This window comes from Natator depressus, chromosome 1 (genome assembly GCF_965152275.1).
Source record: "Natator depressus isolate rNatDep1 chromosome 1, rNatDep2.hap1, whole genome shotgun sequence".
NCBI classification, from domain to species: domain Eukaryota; kingdom Metazoa; phylum Chordata; order Testudines; family Cheloniidae; genus Natator; species Natator depressus.
In genome coordinates this window covers 237,813,101-237,839,299 of record NC_134234.1, presented here as the reverse complement: position 1 = coordinate 237,839,299, position 26,199 = coordinate 237,813,101, and the positions used below count along the sequence as shown (strand labels likewise).

At 47.6% G+C, this 26,199-nt stretch overlaps 1 protein-coding gene across 2 annotated transcripts; it reads right to left on the bottom strand.

Annotated features, from left to right (window-relative positions):
• Positions 1 to 9,155: 9,155 nt before the first annotated feature.
• On the bottom strand, positions 9,156 to 25,475 carry HDHD5 (haloacid dehalogenase like hydrolase domain containing 5). 2 transcript variants are annotated; one of them, XM_074938821.1, is made up of 8 exons: positions 25,335 to 25,475; positions 21,557 to 21,760; positions 20,128 to 20,240; positions 18,053 to 18,146; positions 17,455 to 17,488; positions 17,037 to 17,211; positions 15,840 to 16,028; positions 9,156 to 15,196 (listed from the first exon to the last, which is right to left on the bottom strand). In XM_074938821.1, exons 1-8 carry the CDS (start codon positions 25,458 to 25,460, stop codon positions 14,821 to 14,823), a joined length of 1,311 nt encoding a protein of 436 aa, XP_074794922.1. In that variant the 5' UTR covers positions 25,461 to 25,475; the 3' UTR covers positions 9,156 to 14,820. The 2 variants fall into 2 exon arrangements, with proteins under 2 accessions (XP_074794922.1, XP_074794930.1); XM_074938829.1 differs by having other exon boundaries at positions 9,156 to 15,151.
• Positions 25,476 to 26,199: the final 724 nt, after the last annotated feature.

The window sequence follows — 26,199 nt, the reverse complement described above, 5'->3', positions numbered from 1 at the left end:
TGGAATTCTTGATCAGGTCCTTTCTGCATTAAAACTGCTCCCACACCACCGTTGGACGCATCTGTGGTTACTAGGAATAGTTTGTCAAAGTCTGGGGCCCTTAGTACAGGGTCAGACATGAGTGTCGCTTTAAGCTTGTTAAAGGCTTTCTGACACTTTTCGGTCCACTGAACAGCATTTGGCTGTTTCTTTTTGGTTAGGTCTGTCAGTGGGGCGGCGATTTGGCTGTATTGCGGTACAAATAGTCTGTAATAACCGGCCAAGCCTAAGAAGGATTGAACCTGTTTCTTTGACTTTGGGACAGGCCACTTTTGGATAACATCCACTTTGGCCTGTAGGCTGATAGTTCCTTGACCCACCCGGTGTCCAAGGTAAGTCACTCTGTTTAGGCCTATTTGACACTTCTTAGCCTTAACAGTTAGACCTGCCTCCCTTATGCGCTTAAGGACTTTTTTAGATGTTCCAGGTGTTCTGCCCAGGAATCCGAAAATATAGCCACATCATCAAGGTAGGCGACTGCATATTCTCCTAATCCCGCTAGGAGACCATCTACAAGTCTTTGGAAGGTGGCGGGTGCATTTCGCAGCCCAAAAGGGAGTACATTAAATTCATACAGCCCGAGATGTGTGGTGAAGGCTGACCTTTCCTTGGCAGACTCATCTAGCGGTACCTGCCAGTACCCCTTGGTTAAGTCCAAGGTAGAGATGAACTGGGCCCGTCCCAGTTTCTCTAATAGTTCATCTGTGCGTGGCATTGGATAGTTGTCTGGGCGAGTTACAGCATTTAGCTTACGGTAGTCCACGCAAAAACGTATCTCCCCATCTGGTTTGGGAACTAGAAGGCACTGGAGATGCCCATGCACTTCCAGAGGGGCGGATTACACCCATCTGTAACATATCCTGGATCTCCCGGTCTATAGCAGTTTTAGCTTGAGGAGAAACCCGGTAAGGCTGGACTTTAATTGGGTGAGCATTACCTGTGTCAATGGAGTGGTATGCCCGTTCAGTCAGTCCTGGGGTGGCTGAGAACGTTGGTGCGTACCTAGTGCACAGCTCCTTGATCTGCTGTCGCTGCATACGCCCAAGGGTCATGGAGAGGTTCACCTCTTCCACACCACCAGCACTTTTCCCTTCGTAGTAGACACCTTCAGGCCACTCAGCGTCCTCTCCTCCCTGGGCTGTAAACTGACAAACCTTTAATTCTCTGGAATAAAAGGGCTTTAGAGAATTAATATGGTACACCTTAGGCTTTTGGTTGGAGGTGGGGAATGTTATGAGATAATTAACAGCTCCCAGGTGCTCCTGGACCGTGAATGGCCCTTCCCATGATGCTTCCATTTTATGGGCCTGGAGCGCCTTTAAGACCATGACCTGGTCCCCTACTTTGAAGGAACGCTCTCTGGCATGTTTATCATACCAGGCTTTTTGCTCTTTTTGAGCATCCTGTAAGTTTTCTTTAGCAAGGGCTAAAGAGGTTCGGAGGGTGTTTTGTAGGTTGGTTACAAAGTCCAGAATGTTAGTTCCTGGAGAAGGTGTAAATCCCTCCCATTGCTGCTTCACCAACTGTAATGGCCCCTTAACCTCACGGCCATATACAAGTTCAAATGGGGAAAACCCTAAACTGGGATGTGGTACAGCTCTGTAGGCAAAGAGCAACTGCTGCAACACTAGGTCCCAATCATTGGAGTGCTCATTTACGAATTTACGTATCATGGCCCCCAAAGTTCCATTAAACTTCTCCACCATGCCATTTGTTTGATGGTGGTAAGGAGTGGCAACCAAGTGATTTACCCCATGAGCTTCCCAGAGGTTTTCCATAGTTCTTGCCAGGAAATTAGTCCCTGCATCTGTGAGGATGTCGGAGGGCCAACCTACCCTGGCAAAAATGTCTGCTAGTGCCTGGCACACACTTTTAGCCCTGGTGTTGCTTAGAGCTACTGCTTCCGGCCATCGGGTGGCAAAATCCATGAAAGTCAGTATGTACTGCTTTCCTCTGGGTGTCTTTTTCGGAAAAGGACCCAGAATATCCACAGCTACTCGCTGAAATGGAACTTCAATGATGGGGAGTGGCTGGAGAGGGGCTTTGACCTGGTCTTGGGGTTTTCCCACTCTTTGGCATACTTCACAAGACCGGACATAGGTAGAAACATCCTTGCCCATTCCCTCCCAGTGGAATGACCCCCCCAAACGGTCTTTGGTCCTGTTCACCCCAGCATGGCCACTAGGGTGATCGTGGGCTAAGCTCAAGAGCTTGGCCCGGTATTTAGTTGGAACTACCAACTGTCTCCGAGGATGCCAGTCTTCCTGGTGTCCACCAGAAAGAGTTTCCTTGTATAAAAGTCCTCTTTCTACAACAAGCCTGGATCGATTAGAAGAGCTGAGAGGCGGTGGGTTGCTCCGTGCCGCCGTCCAAGCTCTCTGGAGGCTTTCATCTGCTTCCTGTTCGGTCTGGAACTGTTCCCTTGATGCTGGAGACATCAGTTCCTCATTGGATTGTGGACCTATGCTTGGTCCTTCTGGAAGCGATGTAGGGGATGGGGCTGTTTCCATTGACTGTGAACCACTCTCCGCTGGGACATTATGTTGGGGTTCAGGCTCCAGCTGAGCCTCTTGTGTAGGGTTATGGGCTGCTGCCGGTTCAGGTTCGGTGGGGCCCTCTGGTGTTGAGGTTGCAAGTACTGGATTCAGTGTTGGCAATGGGTCTGGTGCTGGTTGTTCCGCTGGTTCTGGGACTGGTTCCGTCTGGGTCTCCGGGACTGGATCCACTACTGCTGTTGCAGACATGGACCCGGACCCCAGGCCAATCACGTCTGACCGGGTCCTGATAGAAGTTTCCGGAACAGAGGTAGGCCTCATGGCTTGTTTAGCCTGGCTGCGGGTGACCATTCCCACCCTCTTGGCCCACTTCACATGATTGGCCAAGTCTTCCCCCAACAGCATGGGGATGGGATAATCATCATAGACTGCAAAAGTCCACGTTCCTGACCAGCCCTAGTACTGGACAGGCAACTTGGCTGTAGGCAAATTGAAAGAGTTGGACTTGAAGGGTTGAATCATCACTTGGATCTCTGGGTTGATTAAATTGGGGTCCACTAAGGAAGCATGGATAGCTGACACTTGTGCTCCGGTGTCCCTCCACGCGGTGACCTTCTTCCTGCCCACACTCACAGTTTCCCTCCGCTCCAAGGGTATCTGGGAGGTATCTGGGCCTGCGGACCTCTGGTGTGATTCCAGTGCAATGAACTGTAATCTGTTGGGGTTCTTGGGGCAGTTGGCCTTTACATGCCCCAGCTCGTTACATTTAAAACATCGTCCAGCTGACGGGTCACTGGGGCGAGGTGGGTTGCTGGAGAACGGGGTGGTGGGACGATAAGGGGTCTGGAGGGTTCTTTGGGAGGTAGGTGGGGCTTTGGGTGGCCCCTGGTAATAGGGTGTGGTCTGGGGTTGTCCCTTCTGGTCTCCGCTCCAACTGCGACCAGTTTTCTTCTTCTCTGCCACCTCCACCCATCTGGCTCCAATCTCTCCTGCCTCGATTACAGTTTTGGGCTTCCCATCTAGGATGTATCTTTTTATTTCCTCAGGAACACCCTCTAAGAATTGTTCCATTTGCATTAGGAAGGGCAAATTTACTGGAGATTCAACACTTGCTCCTGATATCCAGGCATCCCAATGTTTCACAATGTGGTAGGCATGTCAGGTAAATGACACGTCTGGTTTCCACCTTAGAGAATGCTCGGGTGTTATCCCCATTCTAACTCTTGCCTTGGATTTAAACAGTTCATACTTGTTCATGTGTTCTTTAGGCATTTCAGCCGCCACCTCAGCTAAGGGTCCACTGAGCTGCGGCCTCAGCTCTACCATGTATTGGTTGGTAGAGATGCTGTACCTAAGGCAGGCCCTTTCGAAGTTTTCTAAGAAGGCCTCAGTATCATCGCCTGCCTTGTAGGTGGGGAACTTTCTGGGATGGGGAGTGGAACCTGGAGAAGGATTGCTAGGGTTTGCTGGTATATTCTGCTGAGCCTTTACCTTCTCCATCTCCAGTGCATGCTTCCTCTCTTTTTCCTTCTCCTCCTCCACATGCTTCCTTGCCTCCATTTCCCTCCTGTACCTCCTTCTCCAGCCGCATGAGTTCTGTCTGTCTTTCATGTTCCTTTTGTTTTTCCTCAGCCTGAAATCTGGCTAATTCCATCTTTTGTTGTGCTGTGGATTCTGTCATCCTAACCTCTCTGTTTTTAACTAACTTTACACCCGAGGTTTAGAAATAAACAAACAAAACTTGGCTGTAAAATTTTGCTGTGCTGGAATAGGATACCTATTCTCTGATAGTGATTGTCAGCCTACAGAAAAAGACAATTCCCTTTGTCTCTGCTCTGGCCCCAAATCAAAGCAAAACTCCTCCAACTACTTGGAAACCTGTTTACCAGCAGCCTAAAGGAAAAAAATTCCTTTTCAAACCTGTGCTCCTTGTAAAACAAACAAAAAAAAATCAAAATCCTTAAAAAAAAAAAAAAAAAACCTGCCACTTTTGTCTCCAGGCAAATGGGTAGAACACCCCCCCCATTTACTTTTAGGGGAAAAAAAAAAAAAGCTTCTGGTTTGCGAAGACTGTGAATTTCCCTGCAGGAGGTTAAGTACCCTGCCTCCAGGCAAAGAAAACCTGCAGTTCACAAAGATAATCCCCTTTTGTCCCTGCTCTGGCCCCAAAGCAGAAAAAAAACTAGCTGCTTTCAGTTGGACCTCCTTTCCAGCAGCCCCAAAGGAAAAAAAAATATTTCCTTTTTAAAATCTGTTTTTCTGGTTCAAAAAATCTCAAAATTATCTCAAAATGATTTCAGGTTAATCCCACCACTTTGCCACCATGTCAAGGTTCCTTCCCCACTCTGAACTCTAGGGTACAGATGTGGGGACCTGCATGAAAACCTCCTAAGCTTACTTTCAGCAGCTTAGGTTAAAACTTCCCCAAAGGTACAAATTAATTTTATCCTTTGACCCTGGATTTCCACTACCACCACCAAACTTTAACTGGGTTTACTGGGAAACGTAGTTTGGACACATCTTTCCCCCCCCAAATCCTCCCAACCCTTGCACCCCACTTCCTGGGGAAGGTTTGGTAAAAATCCTCAGCAATTTGCATAGGTGACCACAGACCCAAACTCTTGGATCTGAGAACAATGAAAAAGCATTCAGTTTTCTTACAAGAAGACTTAATAGAAGTAAAGGAATCACCTCTGTAAAATCAGGATGGTAGATACCTTGCAGGGTAATTAGATTCAAAACACAGAGAATACCTCTAGGCAAAACCTTAAGTTACAAAAAAGACACACAGACAAGAATAGTCATTCTATTCAGCACAGTTCTTTTCTCAGAACCATTTAAAGAAATCATAATCTAACACATACCTAGCTAGATTACTTACTAAAAGTTTTAAGACTCCATTCCTGTTCTGTCCCTGGCAAAAGCAGCATACAGACACAGACCCTTTGTTTCTCTCCCTCCTCCCAGCTTTTGAAAGTATCTTGTCTCCTCATTGGTCATTTTGGTCAGGTGCCAGCGAGGTTACCTTTAGCTTCTTAACCCTTTACAGGTGAAAGGATTTTTCCTCTGGCCAGGAGGGATTTTAAAGGGGTTTACCCTTCCCTTTATATTTATGACAAGGTTTTTGGCATTAGTGACTAGTATATCACTTGCCTGAAGTGTCCAGCACCAGTAAAAGTGGTTTTCAGTCCCTGGATGTTTGGGATCCTCAACTGAGATAAGGACATCAGTAGCTGGGATTACTGGTAGTGCTTTTCCTCAGCCGGTGAAAAATTACTGCCTATAAGGTGACATTGGCCTCAATCACTTATGTTAATGGGACAAACTCTGTTATATCAGGCCAACTAGTTACAAGGATCCATCTATTAGCAGCAACTTAAAAGAGGGCAAATCCTGCTATCCTGACCTCCTGTACCTCAACTGTTAGCATAGTCATGCATGTAGCTGTATTCATGTTGCAGCTGAACTTTGGTCCATAAACAGATTCCATAACAGTGTAACTGGGTAATAACTTTTAGTCAGGTTGTGTCTGTGGCCACCATAAGCCTGATTATGATATTACTTTACCTGAGCTACTTATGGTTCTGGTCATTCAAGATGTAAAAGGCAAAAGTAACACGTGCTTATCATGGAATTCCCTTCTCACCTCCCTTAAATCTAAAGTAATATTTCCAGATAGTGGACTTGGGCTGTTCACTTAGTTTATTCTACAGAGTCCACAAACCTTGAAAAGGCATTGAACAATGTCCAGGCAGATTCTTCTAACAGAGTTTTGTTCAATGACACAAATGTCTTAGTTAGCACTCAGCTGGGCATTATGTGTGCTGTAAGGGGCATAAATCTCACCTGGGTCTCACAATTGCCTCCAGTTCTGAGAGCAAACATGACAGAGTGGTGTACTTTGACTGGAATCAGGAGATCCTCTGTACATTCCCTCCGATACTGTTGGTTCAGGAGACCGGCAGATCAGACGGGATGGAGCCAAGGTTTTGTCACTAACTATAACTATTCTTGGCGGCATTGTTTTCAAACAACTTAGATATAATGTTAGCACCGCTTTCTAATATACTGGCGCTTTGTCTTCAGATTAGGGTAAGTGTACCCACCTGAGCATGAATTTTGTCAGGCTGACACCCTGACTTTTGTTTCACTGACAGGCTTGATGATGATTCTTCAGATGGCTACTGGGCCCTATTGAAAAGTGAGAGCTTTTGACCCAGTAAATCTCTATTGCTTTTAATGTTGCTAGCTATTATACTTTGAACAGTGAGACCTGTCTTTTAGTTCTACCAGTTGCATGGGTTGTGAATTCAGCTGCCACTCTGAAAAGCTCAGTCCACCAGTCCTCACCCACCTTGCAATAGTCTAGTGTATTGAAGGGTTACCCCATGTACCGTTGGTGTTGCTTGAGGTAATTGCTTTGTCTTGATGGCTGCACCAAAGGCGTCTGGATGTTCTTAGCAATGCACTTGGCTGTGCTATGGGTACCATGCGTTGGCTATATTCATTTAGCTGCCCTGAAGGTATTGCCTCCAGTGGATGGATCGTTTTTGCCTTTTGATTGGAGTTTTGTTTCCCAAAGCTTTTGGGACTTGTGGTCTGCTATTGGTCACAGCATCTGTCCCATACACTTGGCTACGATGAGGAACGCTCCAATTACCATTCTGTGGGTAAGCGGACAGGAAGACTAAAAAGGTGGTACTAATAAGGGACCTAGTGAAATCCCTTGTGCAAGGGGGCTGTTGGCCCCTTACTGAAACTTTGAGGGGGTGTTTTGGTTGGTCCTCTCCCAATACCAGCAGAAAAGGGCAGGGCCAAAGACGAGTCAGGGCCAATGGGGAGAAGCCAGCACTCCTAGTCAGTAGGATTGACACTACAGGTAGGCCAATGAGGAAATCAACGGCCTGTCCTCCTGTGAGCTGGGACTTCCCTAGCAGGGCAAGGTAGAGCCAAGATGGGTGCAGCAGCCCAGAGCTGAGCTGGGGCAAGTGCAACAGCCCAGAGCCAGAGGAGCCAGGGAGAGTGCAACAGCCGGGGTCAGAGCAGCATTGGGGTGAGTCTCCAGCACTTGCAGAGGGTCTGGTGCACTGGTGTAGGGAGAGAGGAGGAGACAGGCTCCTTTGCCAGCATCTGTCAGAAAGCATTAAGTGCAGAGCCAGAGTTGGATGTGGCCTGACCGGAGGCCAGAACTGACGGTGGAGAATGGGGTCTGTCACATAGAGCCCAAACTCATCCTGGGGCACTGCCGTCACAGCAGCACGTTCAGGTCCAGGAAGAAGACACTGCACTCTGTTGTTACTGTAAAGTTTATTGCACTTTCGAGATTGCTGCACTGACCCTTACCCAGGCCATTTCCTCACAGTGCTGATGCTGCAAAATGCTCTTTAATCCCAAAAGAAAGTTTTGGTGTAACTGTAAATCAATTGTATGTCTGTTCAAATGAACTGCAGTGATTGCAGGTTGAAAAGGTAACAAGGGAGTTAGAAGTATCCTGCATTGGGGCGTCCACATCCCTGACCACAGAGGGACTGAGGTAAATGCCCAGGAAATCCCTGGACTCGGTTCTCCCTATGTGGTCAGAGTCCTGTTCACATGGGGCCAGGAGGGAAAGTCAAGGTGTGCAGGTACCGGGGTGAAGGGAATTGGGCCAGGGACTCAGATCCTTTCGTTACTCAGTTCATCCAGGGTACTGCGTACATAGAGAAATTCCTCTACTATGGTGGGACAAATCCCCTGCTTACACATGGGAAAAACAGAAATGGCATTCTCAATCTCAAAAAGCAAAATACGTCTGTGGTCAAATCCTTGAGCACTGCAGGGTGAAATACAATAAGCTAACTGTTTCCCTGGTGATCCAGTATATGACAAAATTCCTGGTGCAGCACATGGAGGTGGTAACAGTTCTTTAACAGCAAGCAACAGTAGCATGAAGCACATAGACTAAATTTTAAATAACCTCCACGCCTATCTCTTCCATTTTTAGCAAATTTCAAATTATGGCTAGGGTGTCTGATTAAAACTGATACCGAACCCAATGGAAGCCAACAGCTGCAAGCAGGTTTTAATAAAATAGATATTATAACTGCCTAAAAATTACCGTGTTCTGGCTTCACAATTATGTGGGAAGTAGGAAGCAGAGGGCCCCAAAAGCCCTCTCCCTCCCTCCCATCCCTCTTTAGTGGGAGGGCCTGGCTTTAGCAAGGGGCAATTGTTTCTGGCAAAATTCAAGAGGAAACAAACCAGCTGTTTTACTTCTGGGAAATGAGATAAAACATGCAGAAAGTAAAGACCAGGTACTAAAATCCTAATTATGTCTCTCAAGGGCTGTCAAAAATTGGGAGCTTGAGGAGGGAAAAATGGAAGAGGCTACACTCAATTCTGAGAGTTTGAATTAGAGGAATCACATTTAAAATGCAGCAAGCGTGGGATGAGAACACTGAACAATGATTCTGTGATGCACATTTGACACTGCACTTATCTGATCAATTCAAATGTGCAGGATGGAAGTCTATAGGCTTAGGTATAACAATTTTCACCAGGCCAGTAATAAAATACAGAGATATTTCAATTGATTTATTTCAAACACTGAAAATATGTCACCAAAGTGCTCATTCTGTACTGTAAAGTCATGGGTACAGTCATTTTTGCTATAGACAGTACATACATGTAGCAATTTGTTACCGAGTTAAACTGAAATGATTACGGCCTTTAATGAAAATGTGAAATGCCATGATTATGCTCCAGACTTTTTTTAAATTAGTGCATGCACTTATTTATGAATAAAACAGGTCATAACAGGCCTGGCGTGTTTTAGAATTGAGCCTAGGCCGAGGCAAAAAAATGAAAGCTAAAAAGGCCAGCTATCTCATTTTATCCATTCTAGTTAACAAGCGGGAATTTTTTTTTCTCTTACTAGTGTTTGTTTTATTAGATTAATGTATTGCTTGTGAAAGATAGGGGCATAACACTGAAGTCCTCTCTTTAGCTATGTAACAGATGCACTACAGCTGCCCTTTCTGGAAGTTTCCTCCACTGCCTTGCCAATGTGCCTCAACTCAGACACAGGAGGCTTGCTTCTAGGGATGAGAGACAAGTTCAGGCTTCACGTTCATGCTCTTTTTGTTGCCGGTCTCACAGGAGGTTGCTTACTGTCAGCAGAGACGTTGTTTTTAGTGATAATATTCTTGTGCACTAGGACAAGACTCATTTAATAAAGGCCATTGAACAGGCTTTTGCAATTAACAACTTGCAGTCACTGTTGATATAGGCCAGTGGTTCCCAAACTGGGGTTCACAACATGTATCAGGGGGTTCTCAGAAAAAAATTCTGTAATGGTGGACAGAGTTGTTCCTGAGGACCCCAGGCGCCAGCAGCCTGAGCCCTGCGGAGCATGGGGGCTGGCAGCCCGAGCCCCGTGACCATGACTTACTAGCAGAACAAGTTTAAGCTTTATTGTAGTCGTGTGTTGTTTGCTTGGACTGCTCAAGACCCGAATGCTTGTGGGAGGAACTCTTTATTTGAGTTGGCTTCTTAAATACCTTCATGCTGTTTCATGTCTGGTACTCCTTGATGAAACATGTAGGCTCAATTGAAGTGATATGAGCAACAAAAGTGAAATCTTGGAAGAGTGTTGCCATTTTCATAATGTAATAAAATTAATACTGTAATGATAAATAATAATATAATAATAGTGTGTAATAAGCTTGTCATGAAAAACCCAAATTATTTCCAGGATCACCGCTTCTATAATTTATGCTCAGGTAAGGGAGAAAACCCCTGGAAATATTCATTTTTAGGAGGGGGTTTCGTGAGAGTTGATATTTTCGTGAAAGGGGTTCGCGGGTTGTTAAACTTGAGAACCACTGACGTAGGCTGATTTGAACCATTCAGCTAGAGCTGAAAGACTCTGCATCCCATTATTGTCAGTCTTCTGAGGCATCCAGTTTTCTGTCATTTAATTGCTTCAGTAGTGACTTCTAGTAGTACTTCCACCAGCTTTCACAGCATAACCTAGATCACTACTACCAGGGGGGAAAAGATGAACCTCATGCTTAGGTTAAGCATTCAATAAGGAGGCCAGATAGAAGATGCCAAGTTTATGCTTAAAAGCATGTGACCACCTCAGCCAATCAACCATCAGGATTGCCCAACATTCTGAAGCAATACTTCTTTTGCTCAGTGGGAGCCAGCTGCCAGAGGACCCATAGGGTTTGCACAGAGATGCTGAATAGAACAGTCACTTTTGGTGGAAGGAGTGGGAGGGTGTTGAACAGATGAAACAGACCCAAACTGCTCCTTGACTATTACAAGCTGAAGGTTTCTACATATTGGGAGCCCAATCCTACTTCTGTCACCCATTAGCTGAAGTTGGAAGTGATTGAGATTTGGTCTTGTTTGAATTAGTAAACTGGAGTGGTGACAGTGAAACATAATGTTAAGGTGCATATAAGTGTATAATTTGTTTGATAGTTATAAGAATTTAAATGGTTAATAAAGATGGTTTTAAGCGGTTAGAGCTAGGGAAAACAAATTGGTGTTGTAAGCAGTCACAGTCAGAGAAATCCAAAATGGAAGTCTGGTCAACCAATAGCAAACAGGCAGGCTGAGGCAATACAAAGGTCGCTCCAAAACCTGAGAGGAGGGGTTAGGCAGAACACAGGTCCTCAAACAGGTCCAGTCTAATTGACAGAGAAAGAGCTTGAAGCTGATTGGCTGATAATGATAGGGATTAAAGAAACTACCAATCAGAACAGATCAAAATATGTATATAAGGCAGGGAGCTAAGCTGACAGGCTTTAGCTTGTTGTGTGAGAGAAAAGGTAGGGGGGGGAGATGGTATTGGAGTAGCTAGAACCAGGAAAGAAGGAAGACTACTAAAAGAGCTAAATTACTAAGAAGCAAACAACAGAAAAGTACCTTTAATTAATATTAATGCTATTTTGATAGAGCAGAAAGACCAGCTGAAATGAAGAAACATTAAAGAAGTAAACATAAGGACATATTCTATGTAATGTATAAAACGTGTATGTATGGAATAATAAAGCTGGATGATTGTGTATGTGTTTTATTGTTATATGTATAGTTTTAATGTTTAAGAACTCACGGTCAGCATTTGGCTATCACAAATAGAACATAACCATTAAGAGGTGTTTTCCATTTGCAGGATATTGCAATTTTGGGTACTTCAATATGCATCTGTGCTAACAGAATTTTATGTCTTTGTTAAAGGGGGTGGTTTATTTCTTTGATCTATATTTTAGATCTGCTGTGTTTTCATTATGTGTTTAGAGTTATTGTATTAGGAAATATTGTGTTAAAATAAAGATTTTTTGTTTTTGAAGAATTACTGCTTAAGTGTCCTTCCTTCAAGCAGAAGGCTGTATCTGTGTCCTCCCAAGGGTTAACTGACTGTTCTGGGGAGTTCCTCACAGGTTGAGTAGAAGCCCCCTGGTAAAATCCTGGCAATTTCTGGGCTGTCTCCTGTTACCTACTAAACCAGACAAAACTGACTATTTACTGATACAGACGGGCCATTACAGCAGTGCTTTAGGTCTAATTTTGGGGTAACACGTCCATCTCTTTCATCACCTAAGACAACAAAAGATACAGCCATTGGATTTCCGTGACCAGATCCTGGCCTGAGTTTGGTGAGAGTGTACTGAAAGGATTTAACAAACCAGAGTTGGTTCAAGGTGAAGTTTAGAAAACATTGTATCTTTATTTTTTCTTGTAACCATTTCTAACTTTAATGCTTCATTACTTGTACTCAATCTCTTTGTAAGTAAACTTGTTTTATTTTTTAAAACTAATCCAGTGTTGTGGAATTGTTTGGGTAACTTCATTGAAAGTAGCAGACTGTTGGATGTTGATCACCTTAAAGGGGTAACTGACATAAAATATTTGGACTGTCCAGGAGAGGGCTGGACAGTGCAGAACATGTTTTGGGGGGGAAATCTAGGACTGGGAGTGTGTTGGGATCGCCCTACAAGTAGGGACTAAAGCTGGTAGAAGCTGGTGTTGCTGGCAGGCTGCTGGGGTCAGAGCTGCTGGACCAGGGCTGTGGCTATACATGGGCACTCAAGGTGTGACCTGCATGCTGTTTGTGAGGACCTCAGGTGGGAAGCTACAGCAGCAAAGCATTGTGAGGCACCCCAAGTTACTAGTCAAGTGGTGACACAGCTCCTCACTGGTCTGTATTATACCCCAAAGTATCACAGTAACCAAGGGGAGTAGGGAAGAAGAGACACACACACTACCTCTTTGCAGGGTCACTGACAGAATACACAGCTTGCTTCACAGACTACAGCCCCCTAAATTAGTGTTTCAAGTAGAAGGAAGGAGCCTGGTACCCTGTACAATCCTACTAGGCTAATCCAGTGTTACCAAAGAGGAGCTATGGAAAAAAAGGTGCTCACAGGAAATCAACAAACCTGAACTCTGATATTTTAATTGAGAACAAAATATACTTATAAAAAGATCACAGCTTATGCTCTGCAGAAGTGGCTGCTTAAAATGGGTATGTTTGCAAAGAGACACTGGCCCTGAATTCTGATCTCATTTAGTGGTGTGAGTCAGTAACTCCAGTGATATCAACAGAAGTGCACAAAAACTAGAGACATCAGTCAGGCCTCTCCACTTGATATCAAGAATCATTTGTGGTGGTGCCAGGGTGGATCACATGAATTTTTTCAAGGTTTAAAATTAACCTGTTTCTGAGCTGACATCTTCCATAAAAATCATAGGACTAGAAGGTCATCTAGTCCAGGCCCCTGCACTCATGGCAGGACTAAGTATTCATATTGAGTTTCATCTTGAGAAATTTTCACAGATATTCTTAAGGATTTTTAATGAACAGACAGGCCTCAAACTCTCCCCTAATAACAAGGGCTAAGAAACTGGAAGCAAAGTTAAAGCAGGGTTGGGCACTACTGCAGCAGCATTAAGCTGCTAGCCAATCCAGGAGTAGCAGTGACAACTTTGGAGAGCACTTCTCTGCAATTTGGGGAGAGGAAGGAAAGGGAAAGAGAATTAAGAGTTTACAGGCATCCCTGAGGAGCAAACTACATCTAGGAAAAAAAGTTCTGCATTTAAAAAGCCCAGAGACCAAAACTAGGAATGGCCAGAGGCCCTAGCTTTGGCTGATGTTTATGGCTCCTCTCCCAAAGGGCAATTTAACAGCTCTGCCTAAGTAAATGGGTGACCTATCACAGCATCCAGCAATGCAGGGCAGGCTTGAGCTACTGACCTAGTTCCCAGGGACCCTCCCTGGAAGCAGAACCAATGGGGGAGGGGGCACAGGAGGGGAGGTTTCGTCACTCTTATAGATGGTGCAAGGGTCCATTTTGGTATCCCCACTGACCCTATTAGGGCTTCACAACTTAGTGCTGCTGCAAAATGCTGCTTCCTTGCCTCTGGTAGTTTATAATCCCAGGTTAATTCCTAGGCATCTTTGGAGCAAGGCTGCTTGTGCTCCCCCTTAGGAAGTGGGAGAGGGCTGTTGGCAATCAGAGAACGTGTTTAAGTTACAAGATGATTTTAATTCCACCTTTGGCACTGCACCAAGTTGCTATGGCTGCCTAGGCTTTCCTATGAGCTAAACTACCACAGCTTATGTTGCTAGGGAGCCACAAAAGAGAGGCGAGGATGCAAGAGGCAAAGTTTCTGATCCAGCACAAGGGCAGTGAGAACCCAGGTGCTATATCAAGACAACACTATGTGCACTCTCAATCCCCAGACAAACAGGGGTAGTTAGCAGGCCAGGGCATCAAAGCACATTTGGAAGAGACATTAACCCTTCATTATCAATTTCACCCCCGGCAGAGGGTCAGTACAGAGGCCAGGCTCCACTTACATCCTACTTAAAGGTTTGTATAGGACAGAACTGATGCATGGGTCTGTGATGCTTCCGTCCACCTCCCCCCACCCTGTGTAACAGGGATAACCCTCAAGCACTGAGGGGGTTTGAAAGAGGAAAGGACTCTAGTTGACCAGAGCTTCACAAAAACATGGGGGCAGAGGTGTCAAGGATGATCTATACCATCCTGTCCCCATTACAGTTTAATGCACAGGAGCAACAGCAGTGTGTAAACATGGACCTGGCCAGATTAAGATTGATACCCTGCTAGTAACAACAATAGACTGACCAACTGATATTAAGACAAGGGACGTTTAACATCAGGCCCCAAAATGCACTGGGAATTTTTTCCCCCACTTTAGGACAAGTTAGGCTTGGAGATCCCAATCCTCCCCTCCCGAACCTTGATGACTAGATTTTGCCACTCCCATTTCACTCCTGGCTCCAATTCTCCTTCTTAAAGACAAGCTCCACAGCTTCATTCACATCCTCCACCACATAAGATGCTTCCACTAGGCTAGGGTCAAAGCGGAAGTCCCGGTGCCCATGGAACACAGTCTCCATCACGCTCTCATGTGGGTCAGTAGGCACATCTCCGTGATGATTGTAGACCCCAGTGCAGACCAGAATTGACTTGCAACTCTCCAACGAGACATACAAATCCTTCCTCAGCTCTGAATGGCCCTCGCTCCGGGGATCCGCCATCCCCACACTCCTCTTCACCTCAGCCTGGGCACGGGCCTGACCCGCAGCTTTGATGTAGCTGTTGTAGAAGTTTGCACCATAGATGTCAGACATTGGATTATCCCTGTGCATGGCCATCAGATGAGGGAAAATCAGTTATTTCACAAGTTTGACTTAAGCATAGGCAGGCTGGGATGGGTCCAACATAAAGGTGGGTGGGGGGAGGCAAGGAATGAGCTAGAGTCAGGTACTTACATAGAATTGGGCAGGTCAGATCAGTGGCCTGTCTAATCCAGCACACCAACTCTAGCAGCAGCCAATCCCAGATGCTTGAGAGGAACATGATAACAGCCCTGAGTCCAGCCCTTTGCACAATGCTGGTTACGAGGAAGATATTCCTTCTTGTTCCCCCCTCTGCCCCCAAAGAATGTTTGATGGGCCTTGTCTGAAGTGGCTCTAAAATGCAGTTACTGGCTGGTTGATGCTATTACACTGATTTGAAATTCCAGAGGTATGCTATGTATCTCAATCACATCCTGCAGCAGTGACTCAAGCAGGCTGACTATTCCATGTCTATGGAGATGCAGGGAGCCATGGATTAGTGACCTTTTGTCATAATGCAGTTCAGATCAGCATTTAGAATAGGAAGCTCCAGAAATGCCTCAGGAGGTGTTTTTTTTGTTTGTTTAAGTAATTCCTCATAGAGCTCTGCCACAAAAAATAGGGCTGAAGGCCCCTAAGGAAACACACAGGAAGAGGTATCTTACCCAACAGCATAGAGCCTGCAGATGGAAGATGGCCACCCTCGTCTTTCCACCTGCTGTTTGATCAGATACTCAGCGTATTGGTAAGTGACAATGCTGGGTTTGCCGATCAGGGCCTCATACTTCAGCTCCCTGCCAGTCACTTTTTTGTAGATGTTCTCCAAGCAGACAAGAAAGGTGCCATGGCCAAATCTGCCCCAGAAAAAAGTGTCAACAGTGCCCCCTGGCCCTTTGGCATTTGCACAGAAGCCATTATCCATCTTACGGCTATGATTATCTCCCAAGAGAGATGAAACCCTGATCCACACCTACATGCAAACAACTTGAAGACAGAACAGAACAGAAGTCCCCACCTTGCCATTCCCTTAACCTTACACCTCTGAAGCATCCATTCTTTTTAATTTACTGGATATTAAACTTGCAGAGAACCTACCCACCCCCCCAATACAGAAGCCCCTCCAAAAAGTGTGCATGACATGTTGATTCTCATGCTTATCTCATGTGTTCCTCATTGTTTGAGACCATCTTACTAACTGCTAGACATTGGAATAAAAATCTACCCTCAGACATATGAATGGCTTAGAGACACCAGCAGCTGCAGACATGTATCCAAGTTGCATACTGGGCCAAGTTCTGCTTTTTTTATTATTAAATTTTCCATTTGGGATGAGATGTCTGGTGCTTAGGCTTGACTCCAGGGTGGTGGATCTTTTGGAAAGGTGTGAAATGAATTCAACCAGATGGCCCAGTTTATGCAAAAAGGAAAGAAGAGAAAAGAGGCTTTTTGCACTTAAATAAAAAGTGCACATTTTTTTGTTGTCTCAACAACCCAAAAAGGGTTGACCTTCAGAACTGTGAAGTCACCGTAATCATAGTCCTTGATGCAGAAAGCCATCCTTGCTAAGTATGAAGGTTGTTGGGTTTAGCAGTACCCGAGTATCTACTCGGACTTAAGCAACTAAATTTAAAAAGGACCAATATTTTCAAAATTGGGCCAAGTTCCCAATGTAACTTCGAGGTCTCTCCAAATAGTGCCACCCTTTCAGACAACATTAGAGAAACAAATATATACTGTAACCCCACTAAAAGGTCTCCTAGCCACATTACAGAGATGATGTAGATTAGGTCTCAAGCAGAGATCATCAACAGGGTAGCTAAATAAACTAGGCAAAAAGTGACCTTAACAAATATGTTTTTCACCTTGGCATCTTGGCTTCTGCCATCCACAAAAGATCCATGTTGCAGGCAAGGACAGGTATATGGGGATATGGCACTGCTGCCAGCTCTGCCCCAGGGTTCCCGTTGCTCAAGAGGACATCGATAATCAGCTGCAGGCTCGTCTCCCACCGGACCGGCTCCCCAAACAGAATTATCCCTGAAACATTTAAGAGATACTGTACATGGAAGTTCAGAACACGCACCCATTCAACAAATAAAATAAAAAGCACTCGGTCCACTACAATATACTTCTTCTGGAAGGGGACAGATAAACAGTGTGTACTACAGCATCTGAATCAGTCATTCCGTCAGGTGTCCTGTCACTAAACGGCTATCCAGCTGGCTTGGCTGAACAGCAAGCAGGATAATAGTACACACATGGAGAAAGCATAGCACTTACCTTCTATGGTAGGGAAGTCAGTGGTCAGAGGAGGCTGCCAGAAAAAACAAGCAAGGCTGGGTTAATAATACAAAACTAAACACATTTGGTATTGACATAATGTGTTAGTAAAGATGAGAGTCAAGAATTTCCGGAATGACTACTCATTTTGGAAGCCCACATTTAGAAGCCTTCAAGGGTCTAATTTTTCAGATGGGTGCTCAATACTTGCTGAAAGTCAGGCCCCTTTAAGAAGTCTTAAATTGGCCACCCCACATCCACCCCACCAAAGAAAAAAAAAAATCACTAATCATTCTTGAAAAAAATGAATCTTGGTTGTAAACACTAGGGAACAGTGAAGAAATACTGTGGGGAAGTGGGTATGTCAAAGCTACTGCAGCTCTAGCCTCTTCCAGCAGAGGCCATTGCAGAGAGCTGTGTGAGAATGCAGACCTCCAGGGAGCTCAGTAACAATCCCAACCTCCCCCAGCAAGAGTCACTCTAATGAATGGCGTAAATAGGGCTAGTTATAGATGATCTCGCAGCTATTCTATCAAAGGCCATAACATACAAATGCTATAATCCCAGGTCACAGTCTCACAGACAGGTTGATATTTACCAGCTCCTTTGGTCTACGGCTTTGATCAACCATGTCCAGCAGGGGAAATGCCTTCCTCACATCCTGTATGGTAACCACATTCCGGAACCCCATACTATTTCAGACAGTCAAGGAAGGAAATAGAGCCTGCTCTTTATAGATTAGGTGCTTTTGTAAATCAGCCCATAAGGAATTTAGAAGCACAAGTCTCAGTGACTTTCAATAGGACTTCTGCTCCGAAGTCATGTAGATGATTTTGAACAGCTCACCCCAAAGTTGGAAATCCCATTACCCTATAAGAGCTGGGTGATTTCCTTCCCCTACAGAGTCTGCTTGAAGTCCAATATTGATTCAGGACATTACTGGAAGACCATCCCACAGCACCAGAGATGACAATTCAGAACAAATCCATTCGCGGCAACTTCGGAAGTCTCAAGTCTCCAAAGCACAGCAGGATAGTGACTCTCAGAAACACTAGAATAGGAGGGCTGCAGATTCAGACCTGGTAAGTGGGTGCAAATTCACTGACTTCAGTGGAATAGCATGTGCCTACATCAACGCAGTGTGGCCTAGTAGGTCTAAAGGTTAAAAAGAAAAAGCCTGTGGATAAACTCGTGCAAGAGAGCACATGGAGGAGTCTCCGTCACTGACGATTTATAAATCAAGATTGGATCTTTTGCTTTAAAAAAAAAAAAAAAAAAGTTCTAAGAATTATTTTGGGGAAGTTCCATGGCCTGTGTTATACAGATCAGGCTAGATCAGAGGTGGGCAAACTACGGCCCACGGGCCACATCCAGCCCGCGGGACCGTCCTGCCCAGCCCCTGAGTTCCTGGCCCAGGAGGCTCGCCCCTGGCCCTTCCCCTGCCGTTCCCCCTTCCTCACAGCCTCAACTCTCTGCGCCGCCAGCGCAAAGCTCTGGGCGGCGGGGCTGTGAGCTCCTGGTGCAGTGCAGCTGCAGAGCCCGGCCTGACCCAGTGCTCTATGCTGCGCAGTGGCGTGGCTGGTTCCAGCCGGGTGGCGCGGCTGTTGCACTGCCAGCCACCGTGCTCCAGGAAGAACAGTAAGGGCGGGGGGGGGGGGGGGGGGTTTGGATAGGGGTCGGGTTGAATGGGGGTAGAGGTCCCAGGGGCAGTCAGGGGCAGGGGTGGTCAGTGAGAAGGGTGGTTGGATGAAGCAGGGGTCCTGGGGGGGCAGTCAGGAATGAGAGGAGGGCTTGGATGGGGCAGTGGGGGGCAGTCAGGGAACAGGGAGGGTTGGGCCATGCCTGGCTTTTTGGGGAGGCACAGCCATACAATTTCTGAAACCTGACGTGGCCCTCAGGCCAAAAAATTTGCCCTTCCCTGGGCTATATCACAATGATCCATTCCGACCTTGGGATCTATGAAAGAAGCTTACCCATCAATAGTCTCTGGTAACCAGACAGGTGCAGCAGAGGTGGAATAGATTCATAGATTTTAAGTCCAGCAACCATTGTCATCATCTAGTATGACCCTGCATAACACAGGGAATGTTTAACTCTGACCTGTTAAACAGCACTGGTAGCTATTGGTCAGAATAGAACAGATATATTTTGGCAAAGCTTTTGTGGGTGGGTTCTAGATTTGGAGCAGCACAGGGCGTTAGAGATCAGACGTATCAGCAGAGTTGGGGGAAGCCAGGGAGAGAGGAGAAGAGTACACGGACAAAATTGCATAAGAAAAGATTGCACAGCACTTGCCTATAATATGCCCGACTGCTGCCTGGCATGGACTGCATTATAAAAGATTACAGAAGCTAGGAGTCTTGCACCAATCACAGTAAAAGGGAGGCACGAAGCATGGGCTGTAATGAACCCAGTCAATGCAAGAAACAAAACAGACCACAAGGGTGCATCCAGAAGACAGACTGCAACATAGTCCAAAGTGTCCCCTCCCCATAAGATGCTCAGAATAAATCAAAAGACCTTTTTCCGCTCCCCCACCTCCTGCAGGATGGCCACACAAGTATCCCAGTACGTATCCAGATATCACTGCTCCCCAGGCACGGCCAGCACAGCACAGTTGTGAAGCTCTGATGGGACAAGCAGGGTCCACAACCTCAGAACTGCAAAGGATACTTCCTGGCATTCTCCTCCACCGGACCCTGCCCAGACACCAGCATACACTTCTCATGGAACTGATGGAAGAGACGCAGGGGGCTGTGGGAGAGGATCACTTGTTCTGGAGACACCTGCAGGAAGAAGAAGAGGACACAGCCTCAGCAGGATGGAAGCTCTTTCCATTCTCCACACAGCATTCAGCTGTTACCCACTTTCCCCTCATTTCATTTGTAGGAAAAAAATGAAAACACCAGCCCACACTGAGGTGGATGATCACGGAAACCCACAGCCACAGGCCAAGTTCCAGCTGGTTAAGCCAACACAGAGAAGAACTCTGCATCCACAACCACCACCCAAACCAACATGCATACAGAAAATACTCTTCTCCACTGTATGCTATTCACCATGGCACTAGGAGCAGATTCTGAAGTGGAGCTAGACCTCTGAGAGCAAGGCCGCCACATGTTCCATCCCACTGAATATCCTGGCCTAGAACCAATCCAGCACCATCTTTTGATGGCCTTCTTACCAGACCCAGATGTCTAATGAACTAGGGACCATCATCATTTAGATCGAAACACTGGGGTGCTTGGCAGTGTAGGGACTGAACACATAGGGCCTGCCCAGAGGCGCTTAGTCTAAATATTCAGCCACTATCCTTCTGAGCCTGGTGAATTAAAACACAGCTTTGAGAACTAGTCTGGATTGAACAGCTTTAAATCTTTGGACTCAATGGGCTGATTCGATTGCCCCAGAATTCTAAGTTGGAGAGTATGCCTGGCTACCTTGCTCCACTGGGTCTTACCTGCTACTCCTATACAAGAAACATGTGGATGAATTAGCTCAATGGTAAGAACAGAACTGGCAGCAGGGCAGTGCTGATGTCAGCTGTGCAGCTACATACCATTTGGACTTGTTTTGTAGCAGTATAATATCTCCTTCCTCCAGCTCAGACATGATATTTTCAGTTACAGACACTGGGATAGGTGACTGGCCAGCTCAGGGAAGTGAAGTTGGGACACGAAGTCTTTTGACAACTAGTCAGCACACTGTCCCCAGCTGATGGCTGTTTGCCAGTGTGTATGAAATGTGATCTCAGACCAGTTTCGAGTGACCAGCTATACATTGCACAAGAACTCATCTCCCCAGGGCCTCTAACTGGCTCTCTTGATATTTAAATGCTTAGTTTCTAATTTTGACTAAACTTGGGTTCTTCTTTTAGCTTTGGTTTTCCAATCCTATAGTGCTGAAGAACGTTATATAAAGTGAATGACTGACGACAACGAATTCTCACCGAGCTCCTGCTAGGGGGACACAGGATTTCTGCTGTCCAAATGAAGAGTCTCCCGCACATGTACTCAGCATCTTTTTACCTGTGTAATTTCAATTTAAAACCCAAGGCCTCCACCCAATGCCCCAGGACAGAGGAGGTTGATTCTCTTGTTACCTCCAAGCCCAGAGCATCGGAGAGTTCCTGGGCCTTGACATGCTGTAAGCAATTCCCAGCATTTGTCACGAAGACTACTGGCACCCGGAGCTGTCCATTAGAGTCTATCAGTTTCCGGAAGGCCTTCTGGGCAGCAGGAATCACATAGCGGCCCCGAACAAGCACTCCATCAATGTCAAACAGGAACCCAAAGGTCGGAGGACTCTGCAACATAAACAAATTTATAGCAATTACCACAGCACTGGGGAAAAAAAAAAAAAAAAAAGAGAGAGAGAAAGGAAGAACAAAGGTTTGGTTTTTTTTGTTCTTTTTTTAAATAAAGTGACCAGCTGCTCCTAAAAAAATCCAATGGTGGAAAAAAAAAATGAAGGCTAAGAAGGAGTATTATTCCCAACCTATCCCATGCAATAACACTCATCCAATCTCACATGCCAGAACAGGCTACCCCTCTCCCCCCTTTAGAAAGAAAATGCCAACATGTGTAATTAAAGGGAGGCAACGTAGTCCAGTTTCTGGAAGTCAGGAGTCCTGGCTTCATTCCTGACTCTGCCACTGATCTACTGTGTGAGGCTGGCCATCATCTGACCTCTGTGCCTCAACTTGTGTATTTGTCAAATAGGGCTAATGATACTTACCTTTGTGAGCACTTTGAGATCTGTGGATGAGAAGCCTATATAAAAGAGTCGCATGTGTTATTAACAGAAATGAGTCTGCACCCCACCACCACCAGGTCCATATCTCCCAATTAGGGGCTAAGTGAATAGATCCCATCTCTGTGGTTCCAACCCATCACTGGCTTTTCCTTATTATGGCAGAGTGATGCAGACTGATTTGGATTGCACCATGCTCTGCTCTTACAGAAATCAAGGAGAACAGAGATAAGATGGTCCAGAAGCATGACTACATTATACTTGCCAGTCCCAGATCAAAAACTCCTTCAGAAAACAAGCTGCCATGTGTACCCTATATCCAGTTGACTACCCAGGAGTCTGGCTGCCCCTCTCCCAGAGCATCTTGCCCAGAGCCAGCTTTAGGAACATGCAAAGTAGGTGGCTATTTGGGGCTTCCTGCAATCCAGCATAAGTTCTGTCAATGGGGCATTGATTTGGTCAGAAAGGTGAGAAAATAAAAGCAGAGTGAGCTACAGTTACCTTCAGCCCAGTTCTATGGACAGTTCACAGCTGTTAATGTGTCTGAATGCATGACACATGACAGTGGCACCAGTGCCCATCCACTATTTAGTGCACAGTTCAGGTTGCACTAGGGGCTGCATAGAAGCAGCCATCAGATTGCATTAGAACAGCCCAGCAACCACAGCAGAGCACTGAGAGCCATTTTAAAGAGCGCCCTTCATTAACATCTATATGTTCCTTAAGGGGCAGACAGTGAGTGAACGCGTTCCAGCATCCCTGTTAGAATTCTGCTCTACAAAACAGGATCAGGACAGGAGCCACTGCCCCCCCATGACTTGTGACCTGCCTCCCTCTCCTCCTGGCACAAGCTACGAGTCAAACAAACAAAAGGAAATATTTCTTCACACAAATGCACACTCAACCTGTGGAACTCTTTGCCAGAAGATGTTGTGAAGGCCAAGACCATAACAGGGTTCAAAAAAGAAGTAGAAAAGTTCATGGAGGATAGGTCTATCAATGCTATTAGCCAGGCTGGGCAGGGATGGTGTCCCAAGCCTCTGTTTGCCAGAAGCTGGGAATGGGCAACGGGATGGATCACTTGATGCAGGTGTCAGCAACCTATGGCACACGTGCCAAAGACGGCAAGCGAGCAGATTTTTAATGGCACACGGCTACCTGCTGGGTCCCAGCCGCCGGCCCCGCTCAGCCCACTGCCGAACCCAGGCTGGGACCCCAGCAAGCAGCAGCGTGCCATTAAAAATCCTGCCCGCCCCGGCCCGCTCTTCTCCGCCCCACCCCCCCACCCCCAGCGGGGGCAGGGTGAAGAAGCTTGGTCCAGCAGGCAAGGTCCCCCCTCCCCCACTTCTGCCCCCAGCATGCTGGGTTCCTGCCCCTCCTCCTCTCCCTCCCTGCCACTGATCAGCTGATGACCCTTGTGAGGGAGGGGGAGAGGCAGAGCCCTAGAGCGCTCCGAGCCTTGGGGAAGATGGGTGGAATCAGGGAATATCCCCTCCAGCCCCCTGCCATGAGCCACTCTGTGCAGGGTGCTGGGAGCACCCCCACAACCCTAGTACACACCCCCAGCCCTCTGCCCTGACCCCAGCAGCCCCCTCACACACATTCAGCCCTCTGCCTTGACCCCTGCACCCCCCATGACCCCAGCCTTGACTCCAGCCCCCCCACACACATACCCAGCCCCCCCACACCCCATGCCCTGACTCTTGCACCCCTCACATTCTCACCCCCACCCTGAGCACCAAACGGGAGCTCCTGCACCACCACCCCCATTCCTACCTGCACCCCTCGCACCAAATGGGAGCTGCCCAGGTAAGCACTCCACACCCAAACCTCTGCCCCAACCCTGAGCCCCCTCCCTCATTCTAGCTCCTGGCCAGACCCTACACCCCAACCCCCAGCCTGCTCCTTCAGCCCCAGCCCTGTGCTCAGTGCACTCCCACCCTCAGCTCAGTGCAGAGAGAGAGGAAGAGAATGGGCTAGAACCAGGGAGAAAGAATGTAGGCACCCACTCTGTGTGGGCAGGGCCGGGATCCCAGACCGGCAGTGGGTGGAGCGGGGCTGGCAGCCGGGACCCTGGCTGGCAGGAGCCAGCAGACGAAACCCCAGACCAGCAGCGGGCTGAGTGGCAGCAGGCTGAGCCGCTCAGCCCACTGCCAGCCTGGGGTCCCGGCCGCTGGCCCTGCTCAGCCCACTGCCAGCCTGGGTGAACAGAACCCCAGGCTGGCAGCGGGCTGAGCCAGCCGGCAGCGTAATATCAGCATTTTAAATTTAATTTTAAATGAAGCTTCTTACACATTTTGAAAACCTTGTTTACTTTACATACCACAATAGTTTAGCTACATAGTATACAGACTTATAGAGAGAGACCTTCTGAAACACGTTAAAATGTATTACTGGCACACGAAACCTTAAATGAAAGTGAATAAATGAAGACTCGGCACACCACTTCTAAAAGGTTGCCAACCCCTGACTTGACGATTACCTGTTCATTCCCTCTAGGGCACCTGGCATTGGCCACTGTCAGAAGGCAGGACACTGAGCTAGATGGACCTTTGGTATGGCCATTCTTATGTTTTTGTGGACATATTCATCTAGTGTATTTTTTAGTCAACAATTAGAGGAGCCTCTTGTGACGATTTTAAAAATACAAATAAACCGATGAACTATTTCTGCTTGTCCCAGGACCAGGAGAGAAAAATCTCGCGCTCTACTCCTACCCGTTGCCATAACTGGAGCTTCTGGTGGCTTCGCAGGAAAGACTGTACCGGTATGTATGGAGCCGCTCACACCGTAAAGCGCTTCACAAACCTGCACCAGCGGGGGAGTTTTCGGAGGCCCCTGCGACACAGCCAGAGAAGCCGAGGCACAGACATGGGGAGTGTGCGTGGCACGGTCAGGAAGTCAGCCGAGGAGTCCCACTCCCTGCGCAGGCCACTAAGACCCCCCATCCCGGGGGGGGGGTCTCACCCCCTTGGCCTCACCCACCGGCCGAGCCCCACCAAAGAGCGAAGCCAGCCGAGCTCTTGCCCTTGAACCAGCCAGAGCCAGCACGATCCGTATCCCCCCCCCGCTCCGTTATCTGCCCCCGCAGGCTGCAACCCCCAGCGCGCGCCCAGCGGGGCTCTTACCTCACTCACCCCGGGGGCCACCCCGCCCAGGCCCCTGCGGGGGCGCGGGGGCGGCGCCGAAGGGACCCCGCGCCGCCATCGCCTCACAGCAGCGGTGCTCGCGCTGCGCAGGCTGCCCAGACCCATCCCCCGCCGCCGCCGCGAGCAGCCCTTCCTCGCCCCCCCCGCCGCGAATCAGAAGATAAGAACGGGGGGCCCCAATCAGAGAGTCAGACTCCCTCGCGGGGGGGTTGGGGGAAAACTACAGCTCCCAGCATGCCTCACAGAAGGCAGTGCCGGTTCGCTGGCTCTGGGCGCAAGGTATCACGGTAAGCGGCCATTCTATTTTCACCTCCGGCCAAGCGGCGGCCGGCATGGACGCTCCAGGACTCCATCGCCCAGAATGCAAAGCTCCCGCTCAGCGCCGGCGGAAAAGGGGGTTTCCGTCCCGGGGCATGATGGGTACTGTAGTTTTTGTACAATAGCTTCGCCTCAAGCCGGCGCTGGAGCCTGCTGCAGAGGTCATTGGCCTGGCTGCGCGGGGCGCGCGCCCGCGGCTGCCCCCAGCTGGCTCTCGCGCCTGCGCCCTGGTGGCGGCTGCGAGGCCTGCAGAGGCTAAAGAGTCCCACCCCCGCAGCGTGGGTGGCACAAAGCCTCTTACGTCACAGTGCGATGAGGTGACGTCTCCCCGGCCCAGATCCTCATGGCGTTCCAGGGCAGCGCGGCCTGGCGGGGTTGGCCTACCCGGGCTGGACCTCGGTGTCAGGGCGCCCCGAGCAGCCTTGTCACCATTGTTGGCCGAGATAGAAACACAGACAATGGGGGGGGGGGGGTGTGATGGGGGTGCGCCCTGAGCGCCTGACATTGGGGGCACACAGAACTGCAG